Raw genomic sequence first — 23,510 nt, forward strand, 5'->3', positions numbered from 1 at the left:
TTGTTGAAAGAGCTCATTTTGAATTATGGCCTTACATCATCTAATCCTTATTTGGAAATATCACCTTCTGCAGAATGAACTCACTCTCTTTCTAGGTACTGTGGCTCAGACCGTATCTGATCTGTGGGAACTGTAGTTTGCCCTGGAGCAGGTGTGCACTAGCTACTGCATGGAACATGGTTCAAATAACTGGTTTGGTTTTTATTCCTCAGAGTCTTTCCCAGTTGCAAATTTGCTGATAAATGCCTGTTTATCCACCCAAACTGTAAATACGATGCAAAGTGTACTAAGCCAGACTGCCCTTACACTCATGCCAGCCGACGAATCCCATTGCCACCTCCCAAACCAGGTGAGCAGTCTTGACTATTGCTAGTTTACTGTGAATTTGTGAGGAAGGGAATAGTGCATGTGAGGAATTGGAGCTAACCCACAGAATCTGGTTTGGTGATATCTAAGAGGAAAAAGTTTTCTGCATGATACTTGACATTCCCCTCACTTCTCTCATCCCCTGGGCATTAAGACTTGAGTTAATATAACTGCAAAATCTGTTATGAATGTCAAATCCCTGAGCTCCTCTGTGTAAGTGCTGCGTACCAGCAACTCTCATTCACTGCAAAGGGAGTAGCATGGGGCCGAGGTGGTGGCACACAGAAATAGCCTATCACTTCTGAATGGATCAGGTAATTAGTCAGTTCTGTAAGAACAAATGCACCTAAACTGTCCCCAGATTTAATCTGTATTATAACAAGAACGATCTTTTGATGTGAAAACACAAATTGAAGGTTTACGTTTCTGGAAGTCTGCTTTCTGTCTTGTAATTTTACATGATTGTGATAATTTTTATCTTTCACTCATTAAAACAGAGACACTATCCTTGGGTAAAGAAATGACTTGATGGAAATTAGGTTTACAACTAAATGCAGTTATTTGAGTTGGAATTTGCCCAAAACTTAGGGGTTAAATTCCTACCCCCATAAAAAACACTATGGTAAGGGAGCCACATCTGCAGTGGCTTAGTGCTTCCTGACATCACAGTGAGGTGTGGTTTCATTACTGTGTCAGGCTAGAGTCCTACATACTGATTATTGATGCCACTTCCTGCACTCCTATATGTTCCTGGGAAGAGCCCCCCCGAGGTGTTATGTCCCAGTCCTGTTTAATTTGAAAACTAACAGGCTTGCTGCAGCCTGAATGCAAGATTTGAACCTCTTTGTCTCCCTAAATTCCCCTGAATTTTGTTGGAAGCGATATTCTGCATTTTCTGTCCTGAACTGTTGAAGTGCTTCTGTGTGTGGCTAAATAGTGGCCACGTTCCGTCTCAGCATCAGTAGCTTTTCAGTGCTGGGTGGCATAATCCCGATACATCTTATGTATTTCACAGGGCTATTACAAGGTTTAATTGTTTGCGGAGTGATTTGAGATCCTCAGATTAAATGAACTCTGGAAATACAAAGTAGAAATTGCTGAGAAAATGGAATTGTTTTGATCCATACAATACTCTTGTTCTTTTTCTAACAGCACCACTACAGGCACCACCGGCAACCTCCAGCAGTCAGCTCTGCAGATTTTTCCCGGCTTGTAAGAAAATGGAATGTCCATTTTATCATCCAAAAGTAAGAAGTGTCTGTTAACACTTCTATAGAAGGAAATCTGAAATATGTTACGTTGCGTTACTGTCTTTTATAACGCAGTCCTCAGAAATGCTTCTATAATTTGTATCTGAAAGGTAATCAATTTATAGCTTGAAAACGAGAGACAGAAAAGCATTGATTTATAGTTGTACATTTCTGAATGATCTTTCCTAAACTCTGTTTGGTGGTCTAGTAAAACTGTAGAAAATGCTAAATATCAGACTTGTTCAGTTACATCAGACTGGCCACAATGAGTCAGTTGGCACTGTGGTATGTGTTCAGTGTCAGGTCATCGCTAACCACTTATCCAAACTCTTCACCTTATGAGGAATGATTTGAACACAGGAGAAGAAGATTCACTTCTGCAACATATTGCGGGGAGAGCACACAATAAATGCTGACTTGGGATTTCATTTTTCCTGCCGCTGGGGTCATATAGTTAGCTTAGAGTATGCACAGCTAAATGATTATCCCATTGAGGATATAGTATCCGGAAGTGGCCACACTTAAAGTTTATATTGAGGGTATCTCCAGAGAAAGATGTGATTGGATTGGTAAAGACAGCCATCAAAGGAAGAGAAGAAAGGAAAGGCTGCCTTTAATTGTGAATTATGTTTCTTTACGTTAGAGATTTGTCTTGCGGCTCTTCATGTTCGCTGTAAGAGGAAGCTGTAGCCTTTGTGCTATGAATTTTGACTGAAGGTGGAAAGGGAATCTTCTCTTTTGTTATGAGAATCACCTTTGATACATGTGGAGATTTCGTGAGCAGTCTGTCTTTTAGGGAATGTCTACACAGCAGTGTAAGCCCAGGCTTGACCTGTGCTCAAGCCTAACCCCCCCTCACGTCCACAAACCAATTGTGTTAACCTAGGGCTCGAACCTAGGATCTCAGGATCCTGCAGGGCTGGAGGGTCTGAGCCCATGTTAAGTTGGGACGTAGGGTCCAACCCCTATTGCTTTCCTGTGTGCATGTGGCCCAGGCTTGACTCGGGTCCTGGATGTCTTCTGGATATATCCCAGACTTCCTTGGGGCAACTTCCTTAGTCCTCTCTATGCCCACTGACAATTAGTGTTGCAGTCTATTGCACTCTATTGCAAACAGAAACAGCTCAGATCAGCGTTAACCCATTGTCTGCTGAACACTGGTCTCCAAGCACACTATCAGGGAGCCTGCAGGGTTTTCAGTGGAGACCAATAAGAAGAAGCTTTTTGCAGAGAGCTGCTTTTGGGTCACAAGAGCACAGCCAGATTTTGCTGCACTCAGCCAAGCAGGGGTGGGGGCGGGAACAGGCCAGTGAGCAGAGCTAGGACTAAGTGGCTGCCTTGCAGAGAAGGGGAGCAGCAGAGCTCCCAGCTCAGCATGTCCAGGGGAGGATGACCCCCAACACCCCATCTGCTTCCCCTCCCTGCAGGGCAGCTGCTTGTTCTCTGCTCTCTGGCCCCCTCTATGGGTGTATGTGCAGGGTGCCTGGGCAGCATGCACTGTCAGGGCAGCGAGTGGGAGACAGTCCCTAAACCTTCCTGCACCCTCCTGCAGCTCCAGCTCCTCCTTGCTGTTGCACAGACTTGCCCGGAGCAGGGAGCAAAGCTGACAGGTGGGAGGCAGCTTCCAACTGCCGGGCTGTTGGGGTCATCCATCCCCTGGCTGTGCTGAGCTGGGAGCTCTGTCATTCCCTATCCCTGCAGGGCAGCGGCTTCGTCCCACTCAGCTCTCTGTTGCTTGCTCTCAGGCCTTCCGGCCCTCCCTGCATCTGCAGAGGCACCTGGGCTGTGTGCACTGTGAGTGGGAGCCAGCCCCAAAACTTTCCCAGAGCCCCCTAGGGTTCGCATCCCTGCCTCCCAGAGTATGAATGGGGCAGGGATAAGGGAGCCCTGGGAGGTGCTGGAGCAGACTGCATCCCAAGCCCTGGGGATGCACTTCACTGCTCTGCAGTGGGCAACAGCCAGGCTTGGACACGTATTTGTTTTTCCTCTGAAACCTCCATTTTATGTCCAACTTCCAACCAAACAAAACACCTTCAGTGAACATCCCATTTTAAAAATGTGGACTTGCCAAGTTTCATTTTAATAGGTTGACAGCCCTAGAAACTGATGCCCTAATTATCCTCAGAGCAGGCGCACAAAGGCATTTTCCTACCACAGTGGCTCAGCCTGGAGCTGGAGAGCCCAAATCTGAGGTTAGATGGTAGTTCAGTATAAAGCCTTCTCAAACTGCACTCATTCTACTGAGCAGCCACCAAAGGAGGTAATGATGCAACTCATGTGCTCCTTATGGGCACCTGAGTCCCATCAACAGCACTGTCACAGTTAGGAAACTGGGTGGGCAGTAGTGTTTCCTCACAGAGCAACACATTCGTAGGGCTAGACTGTTGAGACCGACGTAGGGGGGGCACTAAGAACCTGGGATAGGGTTACTTTGATTCAGGTCTCTGCAGAGCAGTGTGGACGCCAGAGCCCTAGGGTAAAACAAGTCAGAAAATCCTTAACCTAGGGTTAAAATGCAGTATAGACGCACAAGCCCAGGGTTCACTGACACAAGTCAGCTGACTCAAGTCCCACTAACCCTAAGCTTACATTGCTGTGTAGACATATCCTTAGAGGCCTTAGTGTACTTTCTAGGATCTGATTAAGAAATACAGACAATACATTGCCTAAACTCTTATTTTCCGTCTAGACAAAATGTAGTCACTATGTCAACAATGAGATAGTTCCTGAGATCTTTTTCAGAAGTCAGTTTCGAACATCATGAAAGAAAGGAAATACCCTCATTTAAATTGAATAATAAATCCACTTTTGGTCCGTAATTGCTGCTTTATCATTATGAAAGAAGAGAGTGAGATTTAGAAGGCAGTGATGTGATTGAATCTCTTCTAGCAAAACTGATAGTCCCAAGAAATACTATTTTCCAGAACAGTAATGTAATTTTACAAGTCACTAGAGAGATGAAAAGTGGAAGGTAAAATCTTCTAACAATGTATTTTTTGTCACTGCAGATTAATTCTTGCTGCTCTTCTGTATATGGTAGCATAGGTCTGGTAGCTAACTGTAATTCCACTGATGAATTGCTTTAGTGACTTTGTAACAGGGACTTGTGATTCTTGGAATACTCCAAACTAACCCCTTATCTAAACTCTTCCTGTGAGGAGGAATGACTGAAAGGCTGCAGAAGAAAATTCACTGCTGCAGTGCACCATGGGGAGGAGAAATCCCAGTATCTGTAATAAATCTTTAGAAGCCACACCTTTACAATACTAACATAGTGAGGGTTACACTAGAGACAAAAACCTAGTGAGTTTGGCTTTTACTGTACACATCTTCAACTTTAGAGACCTTGAAACAGGATGCAACATGGGACCCTGAGACAAAGGGATTGGATGAGAATGAGGATTAATGGATTCTTAAATGTATTAATCACAAGTCTGCAACACTCAGTGCACTGCTAAGAGAATCTTGATGCCTTCAGGGCATTCAGGATCAGTAGTATGACAAAATCATAAAATTGGTTCCTTTTGTTTACGACATTGAGAACACATTTGTCATTTTAGCAGATGATTCTTTTCCACCTCTAAAACAATGAATCTCCCAAGTGTCAATCAACTTAGCAGTCTTCAGTTTATTTGTTTTAGTACATTTTATTTGCATTTTTATAATTTCATGGTCAGTTATTAAATATCCTGTTGATAGAACATTTCCTTTTAGAAAACAGAACCTCTGCCATTAGTGGGTTCAATTGACACTGCTGTTAATTTGCAAAATTATTGACCCATTATTGCCCATCAGGTATTTTGGACTATACAATAATAAGTACTCGTGTATAAAATTTGCCAAGATAACTTGCTTGTGGCTTTAGGAGCGCTATCTTTAATTAGTGTTCTCTGAATTAATTTTAGCACTGTAGATTTAACACCCAGTGTACAAGACCAGACTGTCCATTCTACCATCCCACTATTGCTGTACCTCCACGTCATGCCTTGAAATGGACTCGAACTCAAACCAGGTAATCTAAGCAATCTTTCACTGTGGTTATCTTTTAAGGCCCTGATCATCTGAATATATATATATACATGTGTAACTTTACTTACGTGAGTAGCCCTGTTGCATGTATGCATAAGTGTTCATTGGGTTAGGGCCTAAAATTGATAATTATTTCAGTCTTATTGTGTAGCAATGGTCAAAGGCTAATCTGTCTTTGAACCAGAACTCTGTATTTGTTGTTTTGAACAATGACTTAAACAGTTACTAACTCAACCCTTAGAAATGTGAAAAATCAAAGCTCTGCAGTGAGGGCCTGGAATAGAGCAAACAAGGTTCCAGGCCTGTGCCCAAAGACTAAGTAGAATGCACTGGTCTCCCTTGAGTCAGACAGTAAACTGCACATCAGTTCTTCCTTGTCCCTGGTCTCATGTCATGGTACATGACACCCCAGATGGCTCAGGTAGCTCCTTTTAGTATTCCTCATGTCATAGCAAAAACAGCCTTCTTCCTAACACTGCCAGTGACTCCACAAACCCTAGCAAACTGGTTAGTCTATGAAATGCTGTGGGAATTAGCCAGCATGCTACGTATCAATGTTTTTTTTAATGCTCTGAATCAAGAAAATGGTACAGTTTACTCTGAAAATATCCATGTGAGGGGAATTTATTTACCTGTAAAATTTTTGGCTTAGAGGGAAAGATTAAGAAATGTAATGTAAAATAGCCAGTGTTTAAAGTTGTAATAGCTTGTGTTGAGAGTAAATACTTGAGTGTTTCTTGTTTTACTCTGAAAGTTTAAGATTGCTGGTGATAAAATTATTAGCAGAACTTGCAATGACCCTACAGAAAGAAATATATAGGTCATAGGTTGAAGGTGAATAGTACCTGTAATTTGTTCCTTCTCCTCATACTTAATTGGTAACTTACATCTGCTGTCCCAAGAGTTAAGTAAAGTATGTTGTAAAACTCATTAAGAAAAATCTATACCATTAATCTACATCTCTTTATATGCCAGTACTTTTAGGATTAAATCCTGCTGTGTCAGCAAGAGCTGCAGGTTTTGGAAATTGAAGTCAGTGGAAGTTGCAACCACTCAAAATTGCTGAAAATCAGGCTCTTTATTAAGGTGCCTAAACAGATTTAGGAACTTAACTTTAGGCACCAAGTCTGAAAATGTTCACCTTTCTTTTAAATGCTCAGCTCTCTTGAGCATTTCTCACCATTTAATATCCCCTGAAATGGAAGTCTTGATACTTGAATCATTAAGAGGCTAGGACAACACTTGTCAAATCATCTATAATGGATAATAGGCTTGTTTAATTATGTGGTTTTTTCCCCCCCTAGTGAATAATTATCATACAATTTGTGGATGAAAGTTGCTGCCTTTGGATACTGATGGAGAAGAAATCCTGATACTACAAAACCTTTCATCACACCTTTGGAAGTTTGAATATATATAGTTTTCATAAAATGAAATTGATTGCATACTTGAAATGTCTCTAATTTTCCAAATTTGTAAGTTTAATAGCTGATTTTACTTTTTTTTTTTAAACTCTGTGAAGAGAACATCTGTGGAGGGAAAGAATTTTACTTTAAATTCCATTAAAAATTTTAAGACCTGGTTTGTATTTTACTGTTCAGTTTAGCCTGTTCTTTATTTGCTTAAAGATTATTCAGTAGAGCCACTCAAAGATTTTTAGTACCTGATGGATACAACAATAACTATTCTCTTGTGGGGATGGAAAGTTTTTTTTCCTTTTATTCAAGGAATAGTACATAGGCCTCTGATAATCTGACAGTAGAAGAAAAAGGTAAGAGGGAAAGTAGTCATTAGTAAGCAAGTGTTTTTAAAAGTAGCAAAGTGAGGTGTTCCACTGTTTTTGAATTACTGAGCAGTTAAACTGGAAATCCAATTTTAAGGATAAGTGTAGGAAGAAGGCACCATCTTGAATCTATCCTCAAAAGACTTTATTGTTCTTCAAGCACTCAACACTGCTGCAAATACTCTGTTGTAATCATCTCCCTCCAGGGAGCACCTGTAATGTATATAGCAAAGATAAACCCATATGAATAGTAACTGTGAAGAAATAGTTTAAAATCTGTAATTCTTCTGTTCAAATGATGTAAATTGTTAAACAGTAACATGAATGCACTTTTTTTATTAAATCTTTTGTATCTTTTGGGGAGCCACATTTTCACAAAAATATACAAAAGATATATTTTTTTACAAATATTTACATTAGATATCAGAAAACAATGTCACCTACATATTTTAAACTCAGATGTGACAAATATATTCTTGAATTCTGAAATTGAACACTTCAGGAAATTAATTTAAAATATTGGTGCAGATAAAGTAATCAAAGTTTAGTTCATATTCAAATTTAAAAAATCTGAATTTATGCAAAAATCTGAAGATTTAATTTAAATATTTTAAAATAACATAAAAACTACAGTATTGTATGATTACAGGGATTAAATGGTCATGGCCAAAACCAAAATGGGAGCACACTTAAAACCATGATCCTTATTACAGTAATACATGAACATACACCTTTGGACTAGTTTAGAGTACATTTTTTGGTTAAAGCAAGAGGGATAGTCTGACAAACACCATAAACAATCTAAAAAGACAACTGGATCAATGATTTTAAGCTTAAAGAACTTCAGTAAGAAATTTTCCTAGACAGTTGCACGGAGGAGCATAGGATGAGGAACAGTACTGAAACAGCGATTTCCAGTCCTTCTCTCCCCCTCCCCAAAATGAAAAGTAAAACTGCAAATGAAATTTTTTAATAGAATCTTCAAATACATCCATTAGCTAGCTGCACCTTTCGGAAGCATGCTTTCCCTTTTGGATATGAGACAAAAGTGAATCATAATCATTATAGGGCAGCAAAACAGATTAATACCTACACTGGTTAATTTCAACAGCTTTGATGTCTATCACCTATTGCACAAAGTTTAGCATAAGGCAATCTGCTGATGTGCTCCTCTAATAAAAACAGTAGGTGACGAACCAACGAAGTAAAAAAAAAATTAATTTCAGTGTAAGGGGAATGTTATCTAATGAGTGCCATTTAGATTGAATTTACATTATTTTAAATAACTACTGTGGTCTTGATCTTATTCTTATGTAAAACTTTACATCAAATGTACATTTTACCTTTCTTCACAAATTAATAATGCAGCTTTTCCATTACTTAGTGTATGCTGTACACTCAGAAATGAACTAAAAACAGTTAAACAAAGCTCACAAGTACCAACTGTTTGTTCTTGTTAAAATTGAAGTAGCTATTCCAAGTCCAAAAAACACAACACTATGACAAGTAGTAGCAGTAAAGGAAATATGGAAAGCATTATCTGACAGCACCAAGAATTTCACACAGGAGTAGTAAACCAGCTTTATCATGCAGTTTGTGTCAGTGCTGACACTTGGAGTTTCTTTATAAAATGCATTTACTACATTTCCAGATATTTCAATAATCAAGCATAATACATGTTGGAAACAACTGTGGAACTGTAGAAGTGCCAGTCACCATTCCATAGTTATGGCTGAGCATTAAGTTTTGTGTTTTAAGTCTTGCAGTGAAAGTAGGAATGCAGCCACTTTGTTACATAGGAAGATACAATGTATCCTCCCCAAATTACAGCATTTTCCCCTTTGGGCACAGAATGATTTTTTTTGAGAATTTATAAATAAATGTGTTAGTTTGACTCTTTCAAAATAGCTGCCTTGGCTTCTTTTGTCCTCATGGGGGAGAGCATGAAAGTGCTCTTTGCTAGCAAATATGCCCTCTTTCAAAATGGCCACCAATGGGAGGCTGTGGCCATTTTAAAAGAGGGCGTCTTTGCTCAAGTTCAGCTACGGTCTCAGACCCAGTGAGAATAGATGGCTGCCATTTTGAAAGCAGGCAATTCTTATATTCATCCGCCCCTGCTGAAGGTGAAACTTTTAATTAAGAAAAATGGCAGAAAATGAACACTAACCCTGAAACTTCTTTTAAAGACCTACCTGTTACACCAGATTGACTCAACAGGTACGGGAAATTCTGGAGAGGTGTGCATGGGAAGTTGGAGGGGAAGGGATAGGGGACATTTCTGTATGGGTGCATTCTGGGGAATGTGGAGTTTATGTGCTAGGGGAAATTGAGTAGTACGCTCTAGTTGCTTTGCACTGCTCCTGTGTGGGATTAACAGCAAGAATATCTGGTGAATCTGGTCCTAGAAGATTTAAGGGTGATACTACCCATCTTCAAATCATTAAAAATATTAAATGGCAACATTCTCTTTGGGTTTCTTGTTTCTATGACATTTTAAATAATAATAAACTTCCAGGAAAGAATCTCTATTAAAGATAAGATTGACAGTATATATCAGTAATTTAGAGGTAAAACCATTACTGGAATCTTGTAACAACTTAAATCTGAATTTCCTGGGTTTGTAATGCTTGTTTTGGGAATCAAGTACAAGAGAAATCCAAATGTGTTAAGGTATGGATAAGACACACAAAATGTTAACTCTGTCTTCTAGTACCACCATTTGGGGCGGGAGAGGGGAGTCTTTAACATCAGTTTAATCAAATTTAGGACTACAAACATTTATGCATTCATCATAAGTGTATGGTTATTGCATAGTGTCACTATAGGGCAGAGTTGAGGTTATTTGGGTGACTCTAAATTTCCATACCTTCACACATTTGAGTATTTATTTTAACTTATGCCTTAACTCTCTCCTGAGTTTAATTATTTGTTTCTTGATCACAAAAGCCCTGTAATTTTTTTTTAATCCTTAAATTTCTGATTTGTACTCAATTGTAACTCCCATCTCAATATAATTTGTGAGTAATTTAAACAAGAACTAATGAGTACAGGCTCATTAGCAAGATTTGTGCATCCCCCTCCTTCTAAGCGACTGTAATTTGTGCAGGCAGATTGTGGGTACCATTTTCAAAATGTAACATCTTATGGAATTTCACAATTCTTTGGTTTATTTTCTCCTAAAGAAAAGTTTAAATACCCCTGTTAGTCAGCAATATGAAACCTGGACACTATCAGGTTAGGCCAGTTAAAATAACCCCAGTTTTGGGGTGTGGGTAAAACATAATGTATTTGTTTATTCCTTTTAGTCACATAGGCTGGAGGGTAGTAAAGCAGGCTCTCCCAAGCCTCAAGTTACCCCTTGGGAGCAGCTGGGACTTCCCCAGGAACAAAGGGGTGGGGCAATGCCCAGTAACTTTCCACTCTAACTAGCAGAGGGGTTCTTTCCTAGCAGCTGCCACTTCACCAGCTGCCAGTTCTTTCAGTGTGAAATCTGGGTATTTTTCATCTGCTGGTTGGTGGTTTGACTCATTGACCACTTGCCCCTTCCGCTTATCACTTCATTGGCAACCTCACTCTCCAGCTTTCCTTCCTTCCTATTTCCTTTTCTGCCCACCCCATTGTTCTTATTTACTCTTTCCCTCCTGCTGTTTCCTTCAGCACATCCTCCATAATTAAAGAAGTGGAATTAACTTTTGCTTGTCATTACCATGTTCATATATAGTATGCCATTACTCCTCCCTCCTCCCCTGCAATCTTCCTTGTTTTTATAGTTGGGGGTTGGACTCTGTCTTCCTAGTTCTTTTTACATTGACTATAACAATGGGAGCCCAATCCTGATTAGAGGCTTTACTATAGATAACTCAAGTAACTGCTGAGATTGTATTCAGTTATTTGTGAATGATTTAGTAAGCAGATCTGTTGCAGCCACTCTCCGTATTATGAAGCCAGTTTTCTTTCTTCTAAATAATCAGGCATTCAAGACCAGTTTGGTTTAAGTTTAGAAGCTGAAGAGGACCAAAATCAAGAAGAGGATTTGGTCTGACAATACCACAGTGATTGGTACAAAGAGTGCATAGTAGGTTTTGGCATGTGCACATATTTATCCAGATAAGTAAAAACAAACAGTACTGTAAACATTAGGGGGAAAAAAACAGATGACAAGAGGCAGGAAAGTCTGTAGGTATGAAAGAGCATATACATGAAACACAGCTAGGGCTGCTCAATCAAATTAGTTACTATGACTAATACGGCAGTTTAAATTGTGACCTGCAGTAGTTTTTTCTTCCCTTCGTTTAGGCATGGTACATTCAGGAAGAAGGCCACAGAGTGATTCACTCACTATCCAAAACATAGTTAGCAACAAGACATTTGTCTGTTGTACACACACTAACCCAAAACCACTTGCTTTTGACAAAAATTAAGGCTTGCCGCATCTACTATGCTGATAAACAGGAAACCATGTCACTTTGCCGCTGTACGAAGAGTATATATTAAAACCAAATAGCTCAGCCTTCCATACTGTTAGGGCTTGCTAGCCACTTACAGCATATAGATAATTATTTGGGTGCTGTGTGCTGTTTTTTAGGTGGTGCAGGTATCAGCCAGCATTAACCAGATTTCTGTAATTAGGGTAACTCCAGCTAGCAACTTCTGATTATGCTCATTGTTAAGATTTTTGTTCTAGCTAAATACTGACTTTATTGGTGCATACATTCAGTTCCTGAAAAGGAGTGCTAAACCAAGTTGCTCTTCCCGCAACCCCTTCCTGGATCCAAAAAATGGTGTCCAGTGATCATGTGTTGAAGAAGGAAAAAGTGAGACATTTAAAGTTAAAATGATTCAATACATTTGGCTCATTAGTTCTCCCCAACCTTTTCCACACATCTTGGCTCTGTTGACTACAGTAGGGTCATGTGTATGATTTTTTTAGAATTCCAATCTGTGCATAGGATGTCAGGTTTTCTCTTTGTTAATTTAAATACTTTTCAATAACAGATGGATTCATGGGTATCTAGACTAGCATGTGTTAATCTTTCACTTGTATAATGGGTTTACTAGTTTAGTAATATAAAAAGAAATTACCTTATGCCCCTTAAAGGTATCATACAGCTGGATTCATTGCAAACTAGAAAATGAACCTGCATGATTGAGTGGCAGGCTACAAAAAAAAAGAGAGTTGGGGGCTTATTGCCCCCCTGTTGGTGCTGCATAGCTAAGGGAAAGGCTCCTTCCCCAACCCCATTATACCCTTCAGACCACCATACTTCCAGAACAAGTCTACACTCAGCCCTTCACATTCTTCCTTCCAGGTTTAGATGATCATAGCACACTAGGCATTTTTCTGCACCAGTGGGCAGTTATAATGTCCCATAGGCTATTGGCACTTGTTTCACTTAGCAACATGGCACCCAACTGATTGAAATTACACCACTAATATTAGTGAGTGTAAACACTAATTGAGGCACAATTGACTTGTGTGCCAGTGTAGACACATCCCATTAGCACATTGGTGAGCTGTCAGTTCCCACTGCTGTCAAAGATAAAAACTCTTCAGCAATGAACCGCCTTAGTTTGCTTGTGGAACATGCACTGTACCCCCATAGATCTGCAGCTAAGACACTATTCTCCCCAGCTCCAGGAGTTTGGGGGTAGAGGGAGTGTAGATAGCAGCTGTGCACCTCCTGCTGCAGCCCCAGTGGTGATTTGTGGGTGCATTGTGTGCTGGTATTTGTGCTCTGATGTACCTCTGTGGTTCGTCAGTGCAAAAGTATCCGCTGGCAAATTAGCAGTGGAGTAGCACAGCCGTAGCATGGGCACTGCTGAAGGTGGTGATCAGGGAATGGTTAGTGTGAGAAGAGGACGCTCTGGGGAAGTACAGGGTGGGTGCAATTCACAGGCTGAAGACTTACTGGGGGATAGTGGGCATCGGATTTGTAGTAGATGGTGAGACACAGAAAGAAGGCTTTCAGCTGGCAATTTAAAGAGGTTCACTAGCTAAAGGAGCTTTTGACAGCCACCCCATCTGAACTGGTGTAAGGCAGCCTTAGCATGGATGCAAGGACAAATTACACCATGTTCAGATGTGCCGTATAGCTGCACTGAATCAGTGGCGGAACAAAGGGTGTAAAACAACAGATTACTACACTAACACTTGATTTCTCTAGCATAGATAAATGCTAACGATTAATGTTTATATTATAATAATGGGCAGTGAGAGTAATGCTGCACTGATCTCACAGCTGTGTCAGTCAGGTACAATTCCACCGAGTCAGTGGTGTACCCTAGCATAGACCCTAGTCCTAGCACCTTATACTTTAGAACAGCAGCTGTGTGGTTAGTGAAGCTATCCTACTCTAGTGGTAATGGCAACAGCTCATCTGTTCCAAATCCTGCCTGAGACACTTGATATTAGATCCGTACATTTTCTATTGTAAAAGAAGCTCTAGTTAGATATAGGAAACAGTGTATAAGATTATTTGTTGGGTCACTAGTGTTGACTATTACTAGGGCCCTACCAGATTCCTGGTCCATTCTGGTCAATTTCACAACCTGAGGGTTTTAAAATTGGTCAATTTCACGATTTCAGATGTTTACATCTGAAATTTCAGGATGTTGTAACTGTGAGGGTCCACACCCAAAATGGAATTGGGGGGAGGGAAGAAAGGGTTGCAAAGTTGTTGTAGGGGGTCCCAAGATTAGCACCCTCCCAGCTTCCTGCGGTTAGAGGAGGTTCCCAGTGGTGAAGGTGGGTAGGATCCCCCCCGCCCATGCTGCTGGGAACACCCCAGCTGGAGGCACCTAGCTGCTAGTTCATGCCAGGGACAGATTAAAGCAGAGCCCCCTGGCCAATTTGGGGTCCCCCAGGAAAAATGGGTGCTCAAGCCCCAGGGCAGAAGCCCCTACCGGGTTACCCCGAGCCCCAGAAGAATCCGTGGGGCAAAAAGCACCAAGCCCGCATGCCCTGAGCTGCAGCTGCAGGGCTGGAGTCTGGGCAGCCCCAAGTCTGGACTTCTCTGAGTCCCAGCTGGCGTGGCAGAAGCCCTGAGCCTGGACTGCCCCGATCTCATCTGGAGCTGGTGGGTGGGGCAGAAGCCCTAAGCCCAGGCTGCCCCAGCTGCAGCTGACAGGAGCACAAGCCCCCAGCCCGGGAGGAGCTGGCCGGGGAGGAAACCCCGAGCTCGGGGTCTGGAGTGGTGGTGGAACCCCAGAGCCTGCGCTGCCCTGACTGGAGCAGCAGAGGAAGCCCCTGGCACAGGCTGCCCCGAGTCCTGGCTGCAGCTGTGGAGTGGAAGCCCCCAAGCACCCATAGCCATCCGTCGGGGGGGTAGGGAGGGGCAGAAGCCCAGAGCCCAGGCTACCCCAGCTGCAGCCACCAGGAGCAAAAGCCCCCAGCCCAGCAAGCTCCGCTGTGGGAAGAAGCCCCGAGCTCACTGCCCGGTGCTATTGCAGGAGCCCTGGGAGGAGATGGGACGGAAACCCAGAGCCCAGCTCCTGAGCTGCTGCAGCGCAGAAGTGAGGATGTACCACCCTCATTTCTGCACTGCCTCAGGAGGTGAGTCTGATCTCACCAAGGGTGGCAGTGCAGGGGAAGGACAACTCCTGTCCCTTCCCAGTGTGGGCAGAATAGCAATTAGGAGCCCTGGGTTCCCCGCAGCAGGGGAGAACAGATTTCCCGGGAGAGGGCTGATTTCACAGTCGGTGACATGTTGTTCAAGACGGTGAAATTGGTAGGTCCTATATTACATAACAGCAAGCATTGTTGGACATGGAAGAGTACAAAGGTCTGGCTGAGTCTCTTCTTAGTTTCTCATCTACTCTATGCAATCTGTCTTTTTCTCCCCACCACACACACAAGATATTTACAGTGGGTGCTGAGGTTTATTTGTTTCATTTTTACATTTACTTGGAGTAAAATGATAAAAGAGGTGAATAACAACAGCTATGCTATCTCAGCTCTGGAATCAAATGCCATCCTTAACAAACGCTGACTTAAGTAGACAATATCAACTGTAACCATAGCAACACTACTCACATTTAACAGCACTTTGTTAATGCAACCTGTGAGCTAGTTACTTTTGCTCCCTTTCATGTTGCATGAAAAATAACTGCACTGCTTAAAAAACAGATATAGCCCACAGCACACCTCCACTGATCGATCATTTCAAACAAACAATTGAAGCAGTCTTCCCTAGTTTCACCAAAAATGCAACTTTCTCCTGGAGTTTATCATCACTAAAATGTTTAAGTCTGTGTTAATTTGCCATTTAGAATATGTTCTTATTCTAAGGGTTACAAGCAAGCCCATATCCTTAACATTCATGCTTACTTAAAGAAGAGTTATGACTGGATGTTACATTACAATCAGAAGAGAGAGCTGAATAAAGATCTCTTCCAACTAGTTTTATTCCAGTTAAAAAATCTGAATGTACAAAATACCAGTGTTTGGAAAGATTATGTTCTCTCTGCATCCTCCAAGTGATACTGAGAAAATAAAATCAACAATTCCTATTGCTGTGAAATTCTGTTTTTGCAACTGGTGACCCCAGTCTTTACAGAGACTAAAATTATCTTATTTCATATTTCCAGCAAAGAGGCTAGCAGCTCAGTCAAGTTTAATCTCCCTTCCACTGAGAACACTTTTATCGCAAGGCAAAAACTGGAGTTAGACTTTTAGGTTGTGGGCAAGGCACTCGCAAAGTGAGCAAATCTGTTTCTGCTCATGGAACTAATTTAATGTTTAAGTGCGATAAAATCGCTAAATTAGCCTTAAAGAATGGGTTCATGCATGCCTAACAGCATTCATCAGACAGGATTATGACCCAGGCCTCTAAGCACATGAATACTGCAGGTCTAAGGAGCAAACTTTACTATTACTGCTTCACCAGACAATGCTTCATTTTTTGACTATTCATAGAAATGTCATATCCCATTTTATTACTTTAATCTTTTATTAAAATACTGTGTAGTTTTATTTAAGAACTGCTAGATGGTTTTCCTTTCAGTAATTAAAAAAAAAGGAGTAATCTGTTTCAATGATATTCAATCCCCAGAATTTAAAGGAAACACATTCGTGCTGATAATAAATGCATCACATACAGCATTAGGTCAGAAATAACATCTCTTGATTAAAACCCCACTGTCTCATTGGGAAACTATACACTGATCCACAACTCACTTCTTCCTTTTATCCATGTGTTTCTTTTTCAACATCTGGCAGTGAGTGCAATTACTGTTGCAAATCTAGGGGGCGCAGCATATTTGTTATAGTCTATCCTTCTGATAGACTCTAGACACTTGTCTTTCAGAGACAGATTGTTGTCTGTCTTAGATCAGCACCATTTCTTAAGCTGCAGGGCACTGTAGAATGTCTCATTGCACTCATGGGTCTTTCATGCCTGTAATTTTCCGCAGTGTCCTCTTTGCAAAGGCTCCATGTCACTCTTAATGAGGCATATGCACGCATTTCCAGATAAATAAGCTGCATTTTCAAAAAGTTAAGAAAGATTAAAAATTATTATATGTTTAATATAAAAGTTTAAATTAAAAAAATATTTCAAACTATATTGGCCATTACAGTCTATTTTTTATTTTAGTGAATCTCTGTACTTCATACCACTCTTAAATAAAAAGAATCGGGTGTTGTAAATATTTGACTGCTTCTTTACAAACAAGAAGGAACAAACACATAACTGGTTAAATGTCTCAAATTCTGAACTTGAACATTATCTCTGCACTATTAAGAATTGTCCACACAGAGTAAACATATTAGATTTCTAATTACTTTTTGGGAAGAATGGAAAGATATACCTACCTGCAGTCATCCCCTCCAGCACTGACAACGTATTTATCCCCACTTGTAAATCGAATATTAGTCAAATGGGCCGAGTGACCTAAAAATCGCTTGTGTTTTGCCTAAAAAATAACAACATGAAAGATCATGAGTCATCCTCATTGGACTGTTTTAGAAAGAAAGAGTAAAAGAGTGTGTGTATAATATTTAGTATCATGTATCTAGAAGGTTCTAAAATGCTCCATAGGTTCCTAGGCTACAGGGGTCATTTCATGAAATGCATCCACCATGGGGTGTAAAGCAGAAGCTATTCAATTGTCTCTAAATTATGGGGTGTGGGAGTGTCTCTAAACTATGGGGTGTGTGTGTACATCGCCCTCCTCCCCATAGTTTAGAGACAATTTAATGCATTTATCCAGTGGGGTATAAAGCAATTTTTAAACACAAACAGGCGCGCCCAGTGGTTAGGGCAGTCAGCTGGCAGATGGAAGACCCAGGTTCTAGTTACGTTGCTCCAACAAATACTTATTTATATCACAGTGGATCTGCTTTAACAGGAGGGATTGAGACACAGACCAGCCCCAAAATACCCCGTAGCTCAGTGATTAGAGCATTTTCCTGGGAGGTAGGAGACCTAAGTTCAAGTGCAGCAATGCTAAGCGTTGCAATGCCTAAGTCCTCCTTGGGTAGCCCACCACTACTCTTTTTGAATGTGCCTGCTTTCCACAGATGGGTGTCTTTGAGGTAGGCAGTATTTGTATGTGCAGATACTTGCATGTAAGGGAGACCTTTTTGTGGCAGGAGAGGGAGGAGAGATCGGGAATGGGGGCTGCAATTAAAAACCAAATTTCTTCACTTTCCTTTGGGGAGGGAGGATTTCTCTTTTTTCTTTTGACTCCTCATGCTCTGCTCCCTCCTCTAACTCTCTTCCATGCTGGCCATCACATTCCAGCTTGTGAACAGAATATTTCTGACATCATTCCATGCAGAAATTACAGATTCCTGTCTTAAAGCCTTGTCTTAAAAAAAGGTGTGTAACAAGTTCAAATCCTTGTGTAGACAATGCAATTGTTTTCATGTGAGTTACTCAGTGGCTCAAGTTAAAGTCTAGGCTCCCCATCAGAACACACCTTTTTTTTTGTAGTGAAGACATGGTTTAAGAGAAACCATGTCTGTTGTTCACAGTTCAGAAAGTTGTCTCCTTGCTACAGGAGCCAGTGATGAACTCTAAATTTCCACTACATTTTCATTATGTTCTTTCTGACTAAAGGGATTTAACAGCCAAACAATAACTTTGTGACCATGAAATCAGCTACAGATAGGGACACGAATGCAACCATTTTGCTATTAATTTACACTGTGCGGTCACAGTTTGTTTCCATAACAAGTCCTTAACCTCGGTGCCCCAGTTTTCTTATCTGTAAAATGGAGATAGTGTTACTTATCCACATTTATAGAGTGCTTTGAGACCTTCATAATGAAGGCACTTTATTAATGCAAGATGGCAACAAGTACTATTGCTAGTTTTTAGATGATTTGAAATCATGGATTGTGGCTACAGTTATTGTATAAGGGTTTAGGAAATCCTGGATAGCAAGCAAGCTTGTGAGACTATGGAGCTACAACTAAATGCATACATTAAAAAGCTATAAACTTAGGGGGGAAAAGAACTACCACCACCCTCCCTCTGATAGGGTGCCACAAAATCAAAAGCACTTTGTGTTACAATCACACAAACAAAAGGTTCTTACAAATTTTTCAGGACATGGAAAGTCAAACAGCTTGACCATGCCAAAGTCATCGCCTGTTACAAGGCTGATTCCAGAGTGAGAGACACAGGCACAGTTCACATCAGCTTTCTCAGCATGCCTGGACCAGATTCCAACTACTTCATCCCCTAGAATACTGAAATAGAAGGGTGAGAGGGCCCCCTTGGCAACTAATGCATTGTAGGAAAAGCAATAGGTTTAGAAATAATAAACCAATTTTATAGTATTCTGTGATTATGAGAATCTGAAATTAAAGTAAACAATTTACCAAAAAAAAAGATATAACATGGCTAACAAAGCTAAAAAGCATATGATGAAATTGATATGGTTAAAATTGACCAATGAGGCAATTATCAAATATAGAAAAATAAATGATGTGAAGTACAACATACAGAAGTTGAACAGAGATGTTACAATTAGAGCTAGTCAGAACATTTTTTGTGAAATATGTTTTAATGGGAAAATGCTGTTTCACTGAAATCAAAACGTTTTGTTGAGATGTATGAATTCTGATGGCATTTTTGACTGAAAGGTTCCCGAGGTCCAGGGTAGACCCTGGTCCATTCCAGAAAGAAAGAGACCCAAATCAAAAGCTAACCCTTTACTCTGAAAACTGACATTTCAATAACTTTCCATTTTTCAAAAACTTTTGAAAGATTTGGTTTTCATCCTACAGTGGATCTAAAATACATTTCAAACCTTGAAAATCCTCATGAAATGGAATTGTTGGTCTCTGGCTAGCTTTAATTATAATGTACATGTATACTCCACAACCTGAAGAGAAACCCAGCACTGGATTATATGATGGATTATAATTTATATGCTGAATATTTGGGATGCTAGAATTTTTCTGGATCAGGCTTGAGTATAATATATATATATTAAAATAAAGTTATAATACAGTTAGGGCTAGGTCAACTGACAGTGTTTCTTTCAAACACAATTAAACAAGGAATATAATAATCAACTCACTATTAAATCATAAAATGGATAGGTGCAAAAATGGCTCGGGACCTGATGACCTGAAAATTCTCCCCCGTCTGATACTATCCTGATTATGATCAGGAACCTTTTTGTTTTGAAAAGGAATGGGCTGCTGACAGGACATTCTCTCTCTTTAAAGGCCCAGGGACTTTGGAATTCACTCCCCACAATGGTATGAAGTAGCTCAAGTCTGCCAATTTCAGGGCATGCTACAGATCCCAGCTCTTGTTCAGGGTTTTGAGAAAGTGGGAGATGTATGGGGCTGGTGATTTTTTGTTTTTAAAAAGACTGATTTTTTCAATTAACCTTTAGTGCATGAATGAAGGTATATTGCAGGATTTGTTATTTTGTATTGATTGTGATTTTACAGATTTGTCAAATGAGCCTAGAGCATGACATAAGTGATTTTTATTTCTATAAAAATTAAAATAAAGTAATTTAATATACAATGTAAAATAAAAACAACGTAGTTTTCAAAAAAACAAAAAAATGCCAAACTTAATAAAATATCATTTTAAATATAATATCTGTTTATACGATTTATTTTGTATATTTTTGAATACACCAATAATAATCATATTTTTCCCATACGTTAAACAGATAGAAGTACTGTGTATAATCTAGCACTGTCTACTACACATGCTCTAATAGGCTCTGTAAAACTTAAATGATCACAGGCTTGTATTATACAGATTTTTATTTGAAACCAATTTTATATTTTTTCCTGACTTACCCTCAAATTGCTATTTCATAGCTACTGCTGCAACACATTCCATTAACTGGGAGAATGAAATGTATGATCTCTCAGGTTGCCTTAGATTGGGGGAGGGATAGCTCAGTGGTTTGAGCATTGGCCTGCTAAATCCAGGGTTGTGAGTTAAATCCTTGAGGGGGCCATTTAGGGATCTGGGGCAAAAATTGGGGATTGGTCCTGCTTTGAGCAGGGGGTTGGACTAAATGACCTCTTGAGGTCACTTCCAACCCTGATAGTCTATGATTGCACCACAACCCTCTTCTGACAACAAAAATTACTATACAACCCCAGAAGGGGGGACCGAAGTCTGAGCCTGCCATAGCCCTGCCGCCCTGGGTGATGGGGGCCAAAACCAAAGCCCAAGGGCTTTAACACCAGGCAGGGAGCCTGTATCCTGAGTGCCACTGCCCAGGGCTGAAGCCCTTGGGCTTTGGCTTCGACCCCGGACCGCAGCAAGTCTAAGTCAGCCCTGGTGACCCCATTAAAACGGGGTTGTGACCCAATTTGGGGTCCCAACCCACAATTTGAGAACTGCTGCCTTAGATGCTGGATCAAAAGCTGTAAAGGGTACTTAAAGAGAGTGAAAACTCATAACCTCCAGAGACCATATGCATTTAATACCCTGATGGGCTAATTGCCAATGGTCTCAAGTGGAGCCTATACATTCTTCTCATGTGACTGTATAATGTACTCCTACTCTGTTGCCAGATCAATCAGGCATGTTTTTAAGAAAAATATAGATCAAATGCTGTAGCGTTGCAGTATCCTTCATGATAATATGGTCATTTCCAGACCTATGGTTTTCTTTCCAGGTGGGAGACATCTGAACTTTTACTCCAGTAGCAAAAGCGAATCTGTGAATTAGTTACCTGGTCCAACTGGCCCATGTTATTCTGTCAATCACTGCCTGGTCCATAAGCTGTTTTCCCGAAGGCACTTCATAGACCTGCCTTTTGTAAGACCCTGTAGAGACCTTTGAGGATGAACATTCAGAAATAAGAGATCGTTTGAGTTAAAAATGTTTGAAGATATTTGAAGTGCTAAGGATATAATTATACACTCAATGTTATTATCAATGGCTCTGAAATAGGGTGTTATTGATAGAGCCTTTTACCCTACAGTAGAATCAGAGGAAGTATTCTGTGGAAAGATCTTATGCTTCCCAAAAATGTATACAAGTAGAGAACAATGAGAAATGGTGATCAATTTTCAATTTAAAAAAGTCTTACCAATAAAATGTGAGTGAAATATATGTACATTCCTTACTACACAGCACCCAATTAAAAGAGTAACTGTTGTAAATAATGCAGGTATAAACTGGACTTTTAGAAGTTGCTTAATTGGCCTGGGGAGGCTCACCCCAGTCTGTGTATGATCCTTTGGTGGTGAAGAGGCCACATAAGAGCTCGTATGCTATTCCTTCTCCCTGATGTTGGTGCAGCAGGGAAAATGGAGTGCTGCTAGGACATCCCTACTCCATGCTGATCCCAATATTTATTTTTGGCCTGTTGGAGCCATTTAAGGCCAGTGTAAATTACAGCAGCCTGAAGCTTGTGCTTGTGACCTCATAGAAAGGGGTCAAAATGTGTAGATACATTGTGAAAGCCATGGCAACATGGGTAGAGTGCTCATCAGAGGAGGCTTGTACTGATAAGATGTGCACAGGGGCACTTTATTATTATGGTCAGGAATCTGAAGGGTTTGCCATAGTTTCCTGATGATTCCTGGGAAGAAAGATCATTTCCAAAAGGTCACAAACCCAGCTTCAACAAGGTGATGAGGCAGATGAACAGTCAGTGTCACTTTTTAGTAACTCAGAAGTACGCCTATCACAAAACAACCTCACCATTTAACACAGCTATCAGTTTCTAACCATGATAGGCCCAGAACTGAAATACTGGGGGAGCTGCTGGTCAGGACTGAGATGTGATTACTGGAGCCTCATAAGGAATCTTGCATGGTGTCTGTCACTAGTATCTTTGGCATGAACAAGTGATAATAGACCTTCATGAGCAATAAATTTACTTACAAACTTAAAAAATATATACAATGATCTCAAATGACTGATACCTGGAGAAAATGACTATCTGCAGAGAAGTCCATCTGGATAACAAAGCTTGGGATATCTTTGCAGTAGCTAACTCGATTTAGCGTTGGACCCAATGTCAAGTCATAAAAATCCACTGCATTCTCACTAGTACCCACTGCTAAGTAACGAGAATCTGGACTGAACCTGAATAGATAAATAGTTTAAGAAGAGAGGTTGAAATTCACAAAAAGAAAAATTGAAGATCTTAGAATTTCTTTTTCTATTTTCTTTTCAACCCTCTGATATCAAGTATCATGGGGTTTTTTTTTTTTTGCAACGTAGTGTTACAAAATGGATCCAGCTCTTATTCTAAGGGATGAAAGACAAGAGAAAACATACAATTTGTCTGGTCCTACTTTCTCTTTCAGCATGATTGATTATTAGTAATATATTGACAAAAACACACTGTTTACATCTTCTATCTCCCCTCCTTGTGACTCTCCTCAATCAGGAGTCACTCTTTCTCTTGTGCTACCCTATCTCTGCTGAAATTTTCTCTCCCTCTAAGAGGCTGAGTTGATTTCTTCTCTTTTGAATCTAGAGTTCTGAACTGGGCTCACCTATGACAGAACCCTTCCATTTCCCCTTCATTGTAAGTAATGTCTGACAATACTTACTGACATCTCTACTGCTTAGGTTCCGGCTTTCTGTTCTACTCCATCTTCATATGTCTTTTTTCTCTTTATGCCTTGTATT

The 23,510-nt window shown here is 40.4% G+C and overlaps 2 protein-coding genes across 9 annotated transcripts in view; one reads left to right on the top strand and one right to left on the bottom strand.

The window, feature by feature from the left end:
• The window catches only part of ZC3H14 (zinc finger CCCH-type containing 14), a 43,919-nt gene extending 36,686 nt beyond the window's left edge, over positions 1–7,233 (top strand). For all 3 annotated transcript variants that reach the window (XM_048854110.2, XM_048854111.2, XM_075129823.1), the window contains 4 exons: positions 213–349; positions 1,519–1,613; positions 5,522–5,628; positions 6,950–7,233. In XM_048854110.2, the coding sequence (XP_048710067.1) occupies positions 213–349; positions 1,519–1,613; positions 5,522–5,628; positions 6,950–6,956 (346 nt within the window). In that variant the 3' untranslated portion in view covers positions 6,957–7,233. The remainder of the gene's footprint in view (positions 1–212; positions 350–1,518; positions 1,614–5,521; positions 5,629–6,949) is intronic.
• Positions 7,234–8,003: 770 nt separating this feature from the next.
• EML5 (EMAP like 5) overlaps positions 8,004–23,510 on the bottom strand; it is a 295,572-nt gene continuing 280,065 nt past the window's right edge. For 5 of the 6 annotated variants that reach the window (XM_048854106.2, XM_048854105.2, XM_048854104.2 and 2 more), the window contains 5 exons: positions 22,796–22,958; positions 21,595–21,698; positions 18,970–19,123; positions 17,240–17,340; positions 8,004–16,906 (listed from right to left, as the gene is read on the bottom strand). In XM_048854106.2, the coding sequence (XP_048710063.1) occupies positions 16,870–16,906; positions 17,240–17,340; positions 18,970–19,123; positions 21,595–21,698; positions 22,796–22,958 (559 nt within the window). In that variant the 3' untranslated portion in view covers positions 8,004–16,869. The remainder of the gene's footprint in view (positions 16,907–17,239; positions 17,341–18,969; positions 19,124–21,594; positions 21,699–22,795; positions 22,959–23,510) is intronic. The other variant, XR_012669025.1, reaches the window with a different exon arrangement.

This window comes from Caretta caretta, chromosome 6, assembly GCF_965140235.1.
Source record: "Caretta caretta isolate rCarCar2 chromosome 6, rCarCar1.hap1, whole genome shotgun sequence".
In the NCBI taxonomy this organism is placed as follows: Eukaryota; Metazoa; Chordata; order Testudines; family Cheloniidae; genus Caretta; species Caretta caretta.